We start from the raw sequence: 12,407 nt of genomic DNA on the forward strand, positions 1-12,407 counted from the left end.
GCATTAAGCCAGCCAGATGCACATGGCTATTCCCCAAGCTGGTTTTGTGCAGGGAATGTATAACTGATGTTCTTATCCTTCCTCATCCGTGTCTGCTCAAAGACCATTTCATTTCCATGCCCCAAAGCCACAGATCTCACACAGAGAAGGTTTGACTAGGCCAGTCCTTTCATAACTATTGCTGCGTATGACGGTGCTTCAAAGTGACATTTCTGGTCAATAATCTCAGGAACACCACCTGTGGGAGGGTTAAGGAAATCCAAATAGGAGTGAAAAAGTGTGCAAGTCTGGCTTAGTGGAAATGATTCTTGTCCTATCAGTGGGGAAAACGAGAGGATCACGGTCTGGCCGCACCTAGGATCATATTCAGTGCGGAAGTTTCTGTTTCTTGCCCCCCCAAGAAGTTTTCCCTTTGGGGATGAATGCACCATGCAAGTCACCAGCCGGGACAAGGAAAGAAAAAGCCTGTCAGATGAGTTCTTAAATTAGATGGACAATGAATGATGAGTCTGTTCCAGCCAAGCAGAAAGGGACGGATGGAACAAGGGGCCCTTGGGAAGGCAACAAGCTACTGATCTGAGGTTTGCTTAAGGACAAACAGGGCTTGAGTCAGAAATACCTTGAAAGTATGATCAGATCCTCAGGCAGTGTAAATCGGCTGATGATTTATTTACATGTGGTGATTCACTTTTCATGCAGTACTGCGTGTGTGTTTCCAAGTCCAAATTCCCTTGGCACAAGGACATGTGAGACAGCATTGTCCCCTGTGGTGAATGGAGGAAGACCTCAACCTCACATGCCAGAGTGCTGGTCTGCTACCTTGCTACTGTGTGCCTCAGTTTCCCCACTGAGCAATGGATGGTGGCAGGGAATTCAGGTCAGAAAGTAGGTCCTTGTGAAGCTCCCACACACCTCAGGCTGCACAATCCAAATGAGAGAAGGAAAGCTTGCTACTGGTGTTGGGGGAAGGGGATTAATCAGCAGGAGATGACAACAAAAGTCCAGGCTTTCTTTAATTAGAGAAGGACATGAGCTGATTCAGGGAGCTTCTCCCACACTGCGCTGGGGAATGTGTTTCTGCAGTCACATTCATCTGCTCCCTGGAGACATAGGGAGTTTCTAGGTACTGCTTCAAATCACAGCTCTGTCGAGCAGAACTGTGTCACATAACATGTGATACAAGACCTTCCCCTGGGGAGAAGCTGCAGGCCTGCCAGGAAAATAAACATGTTTGGCACTGCACAAATCAGGCTATTACCGCGTCAATCACAGGTCTTGGATTCGGCCAAAAGGTGGCTAGGGAGCAGAGCCGGAGACTGAGCCTTTCACAAAAATTTTTCAGAACAGGTACCCCAGAAACATAGACCACCCTCTCTCACACATCATTTGTGCTGGAGAACTTCCTCTCATGGTGATTTTAGTATAGGCTATGAATATCTGCACAGGAATTCAAGTAATTTAGTATGGCAGAATGAAGCCAAATGGCTGCAAAACCAGGCTGCAAGCATAGACCAATTTAGAGCAGAATTAAGGCATAAGGGGAATTAGCCATTGGCACAGCTGATCTACGGATTTGTGGCTGCTGTATCACTTCATGTTTTTATTGGACCTGAATGCTTTTCTAAGAGATCTAGCACAGCCCAGCTATGTATTGTGAGCTTGATACTGATATCGGGAGACAAAGTTACCTGGCTTGTTCTGTGCAGATCAGACTAGACACTTCCTTCTGGCCTGTAAAAGAATCCATATGCATATATATAGCAACTGGCATAACGAGACCCTAGTTTCAGTCATGGCCTTCAGACACAAATAAGAAATATACAGTGTTAATCCTGCGTTTGGTGGGACCATATCTTTTTGGAAATATTTGGATAAGGATCTTTCTTCACCCTTTTGGCTTAGATGATGTGCCTGGTTACCAAACATAGACATCTTCACAGGAGATTCAGTTCTGGTTTAGTTACATAGAGGGGTGTCTTCCTCCAGCACCACAGCACTAAGAACAGTCTGGAGATATAGGGTAGACCCTTTGCTGGATAAAGCATGAATCAACAGACCCAGCTGCCACTAGGCATTTTGGGCTGGAAGTATTTTGTATACTATGGGTACTGTGAAAGCTTTTCTAATTAGCCTTCTGGAGGATGAAATGCCTACGATGACACTGGCAAGTGCCATTTTCAGCCTGCTCACACAGGACTGAAATGGCTCGTTAAGTCATCTGCAATCAGTAGTGGGGCCTGAAGCTTTGAATACTTGATACACTGCCATACAGCAATTTTCTCATGTGAAGAGAAACAAGAACAGTCAGGCACCTCTTCCCCATTTTCTCTCTCTGCCAAATGAACCTTTTTTCTTTTCTTTTTTTTTTTTTTTTAAACTGTTCCCTTAGAAACAATCAGCTTAGCCCTTTCGCCCCTGCTTCTCCTCTCCGCACCGTACAGCACTGCTATTCTCTGCTGCTCCCTGCTCACATTAAATCAGCATGGCACAGACTTGCCCAGCGCTTTAGTAGCATGCCTTGGGAGGTAATGGAGAAGATGTTCACAGCAGATGTGCTGCGGCAAGGGAGGTGGCACATGAACCTCCATGCTGTGACCTCAGTTGACAATTATGTAGTCGTCGTTGGCAAGCCGTGGCTGTTCCCCTGTGTTTGGACCCCCCGGGCCTGTTCACCCAAGTGAGCTGTCAGGCTTTAAAGGCTGCAAAACACCTGGTTTCATCACATTCACGCAAAGAAAACATTGACCCCAGCCTACTTCCAGCTCTAGACTGAACTCACAGTTTCGCTAGAGCATTTCATTATAAAATGAAATCACCCTGTTTGCTGGAAATGCATCAGCTCTTACTGTCAGTTCCAGCAGCTTCTAGCCAATTTATTTCACAGACCTTAGAAAAGTTGGAAAGGACTGAAGCAATGGATAGGAACATGAACCTCTCAATAGCAGATTTTTTGTGTTGGAAAAGATTACATGATCTACAGAGACATGTGAATCAGGGAAAAGGTTCAGAGCACATCTGTGATTGAAATAAACCCAAAGAAGTTCAGTCTGGGTCTAGGCTGTGCCAGTTCTGTCTAAACTCAGATCTCCAAAACACAGATTGGAACTTGGAAGATAACTGCTATATGAATTCACACTATTTGTCCTGTCAGACCAGGGTTCTTACCGGCAACGACTGGCACCAGCTCTCTGCTGAGAAGGTCCAAGAAATCCTGCTGCACACTAATCAGGGATAACTTGCTCCGAGCAAAAGTTTCTTACTGATCCTGACAAAGGGTGCAAGTTTAAATCACAATGTATGAAAATTTATTGCCCTGCAAAATTCTTTTTTTTTAAGTGAAAATGTCTTTACTAAAACTCTAAGTCTTCTCCTTCTCCACAGGAATGTCAAATACTATTTTGATCTTGCTAAGTTTCTGCTGGGCCTCAGGAAAACACTCAGGCAAAGGCACTTGCAGCCTTGCTATAAGGACAGCCTTGCATTTGATAACTGGCATTTTGAATGCCTTTTTGTGTGCTGCAGCCTCAAGTGAGTCGCTTGTATTTACAAAGATTAGGAACCTAGAAACCTTTTCATTCTCACCTCCACTCTGGCTGCTGCTTCTGAAATGCATTAAGACTCCTGTTCTCCAGAGAAACTATCCACATGTTGCTTCCCCAGTTTGTTCACACCGGGAACAAAAATTAAAGGTGGGGCATGTTCTGTGGGAGCTAATACTCAGAGGGTTTGATTGTGTGGAGGACATCTCTGCAGGGATCAGATGGTCAATCTTGTATCTCTTTGTAGTTCTTATCCACTGTGGAAAAACGTATGAGGTGAATTTCAGGGGGCTTTAGCTTCCTGTCATCCCATAAGTACTCTGGAGAAAGCACCTTGGAGGGTTTGTGGGAGAGGAAGTGCCTGTTGAGATGACTTTCTTCCCGCCAGGCTGCCATGATCCCATTGGCTTTGTCCGTCAGGATGGTCATGTGGCAAGTCTTGGTGAACTCATAGACTTTCTTGACAAGCCCTCCAAACACAGCTCCTCCGTAGTAGAAGTCCCCCTCTCCATCAGGGATGTAGGCTGCTGAAGAGCTCCTCCTCTCATAAGGGAACTGGCTTCGAGGGACATTGAAGTAACCAGGGTGTATGGCTGCTACTATATCACCCAGAGTCTCAGGCCCCCAGGCGTTGTAGAACACCATGTCAATGTCCAGGCAGAAGAGGTAGTCCACCTCCTGATGGCTCGTCTCTGCTATGTGCTTGTTTATGGCCTCCATCCTGCGCATGGAGGTCTTTTGCCAGCTGGGATATTTCTCCATGGGGACAATGACAAACCTTCGTCCAGATTGCAGCTGGACATTGGGAATTGTCTCAGGGTTGTCAGTGAAGATATAATAGTTCACCCGATAGCCTTTCATGAAATGTTTCTCTGCTGACTCCAAGAAGCGGCCCACAAACCTTGTGTATCTGTGCAGACACAACACGTGAATAGCACAGCAGAGACAAGGGCATGCATGGTGGATTATGAAGGGTACTTTGATGAATGGAAGAAGACAAGGCATGAAGAGTGTTGACTAGCTATTGCTGCAAGGATGCATACACTACACATGCAATAGGTAAAGTATAGTGGAGGACAAGGAACAAGTGGATTATCCCCGCTTTGATCAACCAGCCACCTCTCTACAGTTCTAATTCCCAAGGCACATGCTAGTTCTTCAAAAATATTGACCATGCTTTAGGTACCTTGGGTGCTGAGCCTGTTACCTTGTAGGCTCGTATGATTACAGACACAATACATGGGCATAAAAGTTTACTACAGTTTGGGACAGATTTCAGCTCTGCTCAGGACAAGAAAAGCCAAAATGATGTTTCCACAGAGGAAGTACATCAACCCAAGAACTGTGCCCACCGAGTCGTTCACTTACTTTCCAATAGCAAAGGCTGTCACCCCTATGGTGAGATTCAGTGGCCTGTAGGCACTGTCTAGGATGTCAGAATTGAAGGTTCCTTCCCAGATGATGGGGGCTAGCCATGGTGTGACTGTCAGCACATCCTGACGCCTGAAGGAAAAGAAAAGGGAATGTTAATGAAATGTAACTGTCCCTTTTGGTTCCAAGGCCAGCAAATGGGAAAGAAACACTAAAAAGGCGGCTAGAAGAAGAGTGTGTATATCAGCATTAACTCATTATGGATGGTATTATCTTTAGATCTTTTTCTCTGCCCTCTTATTTAAGGTTACCAAGCATGGACATTTCAGTTCCTGGGATGAAACTAAGCACTGTTTAGCAAATTGGCAAAAACTCGAGGGTATACTAAAATCTCATTTAAGCTCATAGGACTTTTCTGCTGAGGAGAGTTTAATGACCACTGAACTTACAGAATGAGAAGCTATGCATATTTGCTATAAGTCTGATGCAGATTGCTACATAAGATTAAAACACAAGTAACAATATGAAAATTATTATAAAAATATACCCCATTGCTGTGTTATTAAAACACAGCTTGCGGCATAAGAGTTTATTTTTTCCAGTATTTATATATAGCTTTAACACATTCAGATATAATTTAAAATTCTGTATGTGAGCCATCATTCAAATGTGTAACAAAGTTATAGAAAATCCTTAATCTCCTGTGTGGGTAGTGGAAATATTGAATATACATGCAGCAGAGTCTGATTATGCCCTATTACAGCAATGCAATGCTATTTCAACTTTCTTCTTTGTTTTCAGGGTTTCTTTCTTACCTTTTTGATTTTAAAACAAGATGTCATTTATAATGTGTAATTTACCCTAGCCCACTCACATTCGCCCCAGACCATGATCTGTAGCACTCTGCTAATGAAATTTGTCATGCACGGCACAGGGCTACACTTGGAGGCTGAAGCAGTCTCCCATCTGACACGCTCCCAAGGCAATAATCGCACAAAAACCAAACCAAGGGACCTGTGGGGAGCAGTTTGATGGCTGAGGCAGCAGTACACTTTCAACCCATATATAATACTTTCAGTCTGAGTGGATACGAGAAAAACAATTTCACTCCCTCCTATAGTAATGCATATGATTAAAAGATTAAATTATACAGGAAGAAGAATTTGGTTTGTAGAAAATGGACTAACCAAGCTGTTCTCTTTCTGGGTCAATTACCCTTTTTTGGAGGAGAGGGGAGAGAGAGAGAGAAGGAAATCTAGTTTGTTTCTCTAAGCAGGGCTTTTTTTCGTTTCATTTTAAAGGGCTGCACTGGGTTTCCCAATGACTCATTTCCACGGTATGCATCCTCTCAGTGCGTGCTAGTGAACTCCCTTCAAAAGACACAGAGCACTAAAAGCTACATGATTCTCTCCTCATTTAGCCCAGTATATGCTAGCTGATTTTGTACATTAATTTATTCCAATATGGAAGAGAGAAATATTCAGTCCTAGCACGTCCTATTGAAATAGCGGGGAGGGGGAGGCGGGGAGGAGAAGAAAAAAAGATATGTACCAACAGGGCGTGTTTATTAACATGCAAAAGAATGGTGGCTCTTGAAGGCAAACTGCTGGAGATAAGAGTCAGGTCATAGGACCTGGACCAAAGGAGACTGCTAACAAACATGAGCTGACAAGGAGCATTTGCGTAAGTCACTTCTTAGCTGCTGCTGCCTGAAACCTTCCATGTCTGTTTAGACTCGCTGGTTTGACTGCTTCTCATAGAGACGTGTCTGTGTGAGTGCCTGCAATTTGTTCCAGCATAAGATCCAGCAGGTTAGCTGAAACCATTGCTGAAGGTCATACAAGGCATTTGCTTCATTTTGTCCTGAAATGGATTCAAAGCTCTCCCACAGCTGCTAACAGCTGCAGCACAGTTCCAGAAGGTATTTCTCACTGTCTTCCAGCTATTATGTATCTCCTATCTCAGAAGGAGTTCCTGGCAGTAATCATGTAGACAGGCTGCGTGTGTGTGCTAATGTATTAATTGGGAGTTTACAGTAGGTATGTTGGCAAGTATACAGTGACTAAACTCAATCTTATAGCAGCATAGACAGCTGTAGATATATCCATATGGTTAGACTTCTCTTGGAACTGTTCAGTGTATATCAGGACTTTGAAACTGTGAGTGCCACAGAGCACCCAAACCAAAGTCAGCAGGAACAAACAAAAAACTTCAAACAAAGAAACTTACTTTGGAGCCAGGACTCTTGGCTGCTGATAAAATAATCTGTAAAAAGGAAGAAATATCCACTGAATAATACATGAATATGCCTGGAAGAGAGGAACAGCAGTTTAAAGGTCAGGAAATAAAAAGCCAGTACTTACTGGGGGAAAAGCTGGATTAGCTTCTCTTCTGTATATTGGAGTTTCATGGAGCTGTATGATGGGGTGGGGAAAGAAAGGGATTGTAAGGCTTTTCCTAAAGCAAGAACCAGGTTCAGCTTCAGGACCTGCTGCTGTACTGACAGCTGTCCAAGTCCTCTCGCCAGTTGCTGCGCACACTGCTCTGCCTGGTACAGAGAGTTAGACGCTGCCTGTACGCGCCTTCGAGGGCTGCCAGACGAGTAACAGTTTTGAAACAGAGCACACAGCAGAACAGGGACAGAGAGATGCTGGCAGCTTTCCGAGCCTGTGGGTAAATCAAGTTTAGGGGTCAAAATCTAGGGAAGCACATGCTTGTTGGGGACTGCCAGTACTGGTCACGTGTGTGCTCCATTCCCTGCATAACTGTTCCTGTTCACCTGGAGGGCTGAACGACCTGAAATATATCACATTTTAAACAGCATTCAGAGAAATAAGCATCTTACTAGACACAATGTTTTTTTAATGGCTTGAAATAATCAGAAAGGCCTCTATAAGAGATTACCTTTCCTCTTTGCATTTTTTTGTTTTGTTTTTACAAGATCAGTAGGTCATGACAAAGGATGGGAAAAGCCGTGGCTTGTCATGTTACAACTATGGTCCGCTATGGCAGTGAAGTCACTTAGGCCATGTATCCTGCTCCTCCACAGTGTAAATTCTCTTTTATGCAGCTTTGAGCTAGCTTTTAGGACCCATGCTAAGTCAGTTAACTGTACGTTAGTTTGCATCACGCAATGAAACTGGCCCCTTAAACTGTAAGGTTTCTGGAGAAGCAGCTACCCTTTCATTTTGTTCAGAGCAGGCTTCTGGCCCACGACTCAACTGCTGCCATAACAGAAATACATTCATAAAGTGAGTGGAAAGCACAGATCGTAGAGTGAAGAGGAAGAACATGATTAGGAGACTGGGGGGTTATTCCTAACTCTGCCAGAACTCCTTATGCGATTGTTCATTTCACCTCTCTGACTTACGTTTCTCCATTTAGCGAGCTGGGATACTTAATCCACATCTCAAAGCACAGTGAGATCCTGTGTGTACATGTGCACATGTGTGATTACACCCTGATAATAAAGCCAATGTTAACCTGTTAGTCATGGTCTCTGTGACCCACAACAAACAAGGTCTCACTCATGCTGTACAAATAGAGAGCTGTCCTGAAGGGCAAGCAGACTAAAGCAGAAAAGGTTGCATTATTACCATTTTGTTTTAAGAGAGTGACTAATTATAGATTCATAAAATAAAGAACAAATGACTACTTGTTAATAACTACTTACACTGTCAGTGAAGTACAGCTGTGATGATCTGTGTTATTAATTACATACAAAATGGGATACTTACAAGATTTCCGGGCAAGGAAGGTAATACGGGAGGTAGTGCACTTTTCCATTCCCCACTGTAATCCTGGGATAGCAAAGAAACATTTTAAGATAGGTGATGTTGAAAGATATCTTCCTAGGATTTCCAAGATCTCAGAATCTGGCACAGATTTTGAGAAGTAACTCCAGCTAACTGCTTGTCTACTTTACTAATTAGTGCAGGATCCAGTGTATTCACGTTTTAATGTAATATACTGCTGCTGAGGCATAAATGGGAAGCTCAGGACAAAATGAGTCCAGAAGCATCCAGCTTGTAACGTCAGGTCTAAGTATTTTTATTTACATCAAGTGGTCTATAAAATGTAGGTCTACACGTTTTTGACAAGCATACACAAATGGAGACACATAAGGCAATGCTCAAAATGGATAAATATGCAATATACACTGATGTGACATACTGACACTTCCTGGAACTTTAAATGCTCTCTGTGTGTGTCCCCTTTAATTTGCGCAGCGGACAAATAGGCTGCATAGGCTTTTTTCTCCCTTCAGTTTTGATCACAATCTATAGAGATTTTTATATACAATCACTTAACTAGTGGTAAAATGCAACCACCCACAATGTGAAATAAGAGCAAATTGCAACATCAGAAATACACTATAATTAAGAATAATTTAATAATTAATAATTTAATGGTTAATAGAAATGCCTGATCTCAGATTCCTTTCAAATAATGTTTGAGTTTGCTCAAAAGAATCTGTAAGGCATACTCAGTATTCAATATACCCAAAGCTACAAACATTCTCAATGTTTGAAAGCAACAATGTTTGATAGCTACAAAGCTATCCCTAGTTACATTGGAGTGAGTTTGGACTGTTTGAAGAGACAGATAATCATCTCTTTTAAGGCCTGAACTAAAATGTAACTGGAATATTCCATACTTGAACATTTGTTTGTGAGTCAGATACGGTGTTCGCAGCCTAATTTAGACACAATTGGTCTTTTTTTCTCTCTCCCTTCGGAGGCTTCTCCCTCTACTAGTGTTACTTTATCTATTGTACAAATCACTGTTCTTTCTTACAGCTCTAACAGGGACTTTCCATAAAATGCACTGCCTATATTTTTCTGCTACTATGCTTTATACCACAGTGTAGATATAGACAGGATGTTTTAAAAATGACCAAGCTTGCCAGCAAATGCTTACCAGATAAATGCGGTAACAACAAACAGACAGACAAGAGATCCCAACACTTTCCTGGAAATCATGTCTTCTAGAGCAGAAGAAAGAAGGGCAACTTCTTACTCCCAGCAGCTTTCAATCTGCAAAGAACAAAAAAGCAAGGGAAATTGGCTATAAATATCTCACTATGAGAGAAATGGATTATTTTATTATAGAAGCATGAGGTTCTCCAAGCAGTTTCATTTTAATTCAGTCTTTCTGAAATCAGGAACACGGCAGGAACTAGACTGTAAGAGCCAGGCCACTCAGTCACTGAGGCAGTTCCTGTAAACCATTTGAGAAACTTCTCCATTTCAGTGAGATCTAATCACAGTTACAAGTGTGTGGGGAGCCTTTCTGATTTGATTCTAGTTTCTGTAGATTCCATTTATTCAGGCTAAAGCACACACCCTTTGCAATTTAATAAACTCACCAAACCCAATCATATCAGGTGATACGCAGAGCTAATACAGTTACCATTTTAGCTGATAAACTCCATCTTTCACAGAAGAGTAACTGGCAGAGACAGCTCCCTCCAAAGGTGCACATAGGAGAGAGGTAAACTGAGGTCCGATACAAGCAAAGAAACATTACACGACAATAATAATGCATATTGGGTAACGATATTTCTCTGTAAGTCAAAGAAATTACTCCCTTTTCAACAGCCATAAAAATCAACTTCCCCTAGCTCAGCTGTCTTACCTTAAAAGCTCAAATTGATCCCTTTTCTGTTCACAGGGAAGTAAAGGTTACCACAGTGTGAACCACGGGCCCGGTGACAAACACACAAAGCCTTTGCATGTGGCCTCCAAAGGGGCTTGTTACAAGCATGTCAATTGTTAGAGGCTACATTAATTATTACCTTTAGTGAATACAGAGCTACGGTACTGCAGATACGTCTCTTGCGTGTGCAAGCTCACTTCCGCCTCCTCGGCATCCTCTGTGTCCGCATAAAGTGCTCTTCTGCAAAGCAAGCTTTCCAGGCTGCTGCTGTAGGGACTGTAATGCAGTCTCGAGTTAGAGGAAAGCACTTTCTAGCATGTGACTGGAGTTTGGCATAAAAAAAAAAAAAAAAAAAGGCTGTTCGTCAAACTCCTATTTATAGACAGTTACGATGTTAGTGGGAGGAACCGGTACAAGGCACCTCTTTGGGGGCGGCGGAAGTAAGCATCACAGAGATCTTTTCTGTCCTGGCCCTTGGTAAGGCATACAACAGTGCCAATGGATCTGAAAAGCCATTTTCCCCCCTTAATTTCTTTGGTTATGAAAAAACAGGTAGCAAAAAGGTCTTTAATTTGCTTTATTATGCCATACAGAAATCTGCTCTGGTGCTTCTTCCTCACTCTCCTGTCAACCGATCTAATCGCCTTTCACCAAGAAGCATCACAAAATCCCACTTTAAAAAAAAAGAGAAAAATCTCAAGCCATTCCACCATTTAAAGCCTTCATGGATTCATGCTGAGCAGTTCTGGATTCTTGCCTAAAAATGCTGCAGATCCACAAATGTAGAAGGATTTGCAACCAGCCTTTCCCCTCTAGCTGTTATTCTATGCTTTGACCAGTTTTATCTAATTCCTATGCTAATTCTGTAATGAAAGCTGCCACACCAATGCCGGAATTTTTCAGTGCCATGTATCTGATCTTGTGCCTGATGCCTCTGGCACATGCAAAATGGACAAGTGTGCAGAGGGGGGTTCAAAGAGTTGCTTTTCAATGATTCTTCGAGAGCTGGTTAGACATAGGGTGGGTGGCCAACCTGTGCCAGGGCTTTACTGCCCTTCTCATCAGGAGGCTTCCTAATTTCCAACCAGGATCTCACTTGCTGCAGTTTAGGTCTGTGCCTTTTTATGACAGTGATCATGCACCTGGAGACTGCCTTTACATATCTAAAGTCTATGATGTTTCCTTCCTTCTTCTATTCTGTGAGCTCAACCACCACAACTCCTTCGGTCTTTCTTTGTAGAGCGTTAACTTCAAGACCTGTGATTATTTCTGTCAGTTCTGTTTGGACTCTCTCTAATCAGTCCACTCTCATGAAATCTGGTGCCAAACCAAACCAAATACTCCTGCTGAGCCCTCACCAGTATTAAGTAAAGCAGGATTACCCCACAAAACTGAGATGCTGTGACAGTTCATACATTCCTATATGACACTTGCCTACTTTGCAAGAACACAGCAGTGGTGATGACATTCAGCCTGTGGCCAAATGTAATCCACACAGGCTTTCTATGGAACTTCTCCTAGCCAGGTCCATGATATATAAAGCCTTGTACTTGACTTTATGGAATTAAACTCCATTTTCAGGCTATTTGTTTTTCTAAAACATCAAGCCTTGATTGAATTCTGTTTTCCGTGGTGCTTGCAGCCCCTCCCAGCTTGATACCACTTCCCAATTTCATAAACATCCTCTCAAAATTTTCCCCCAAAGCATACATGAAAACATAAGACAGTACCACTTTGCAGATAGTCTCCTGGGGATTCTCATTTCCTGCACCTGACCATCCTCATGCACTTATTGCCATGGCATACAGAGAACAATAGCATAGAACTTGGGTGATGGGG

The 12,407-nt window shown here is 42.8% G+C and overlaps 1 protein-coding gene across 1 annotated transcript; it reads right to left on the reverse strand.

Annotated features, from left to right (window-relative positions):
• Window positions 1–397: 397 nt before the first annotated feature.
• LOC142091409 (globoside alpha-1,3-N-acetylgalactosaminyltransferase 1-like) lies at window positions 398–11,373 on the reverse strand. Its single transcript, XM_075170646.1, has 6 exons — window positions 9,831–11,373; window positions 8,648–8,710; window positions 7,274–7,324; window positions 7,140–7,175; window positions 4,908–5,042; window positions 398–4,449 (listed from the first exon to the last, which is right to left on the reverse strand). Exons 1-6 carry the CDS (start codon window positions 9,890–9,892, stop codon window positions 3,765–3,767), a joined length of 1,032 nt encoding a protein of 343 aa, XP_075026747.1. The 5' UTR covers window positions 9,893–11,373; the 3' UTR covers window positions 398–3,764.
• Window positions 11,374–12,407: the final 1,034 nt, after the last annotated feature.

This window comes from Calonectris borealis, chromosome 21 (assembly GCF_964195595.1).
Source record: "Calonectris borealis chromosome 21, bCalBor7.hap1.2, whole genome shotgun sequence".
Classification (NCBI taxonomy): Eukaryota; Metazoa; Chordata; class Aves; order Procellariiformes; family Procellariidae; genus Calonectris; species Calonectris borealis.

Coding starts and splice junctions, on each gene's coding strand:
- LOC142091409 (XM_075170646.1), bottom strand. CDS start 9,892: ATGATTTCCAGGAAAGTGTTGGGATCTCTTGTCTGTCTGTTTGTTGTT. Junction 7,325..8,647: donor CTTCCTTGCCCGGAAATCTT/GTAAGTATCCCA, acceptor CCCATCATACAG/CTCCATGAAACTCCAATATA. Junction 7,176..7,273: donor CTAATCCAGCTTTTCCCCCA/GTAAGTACTGGC, acceptor TCCTTTTTACAG/ATTATTTTATCAGCAGCCAA.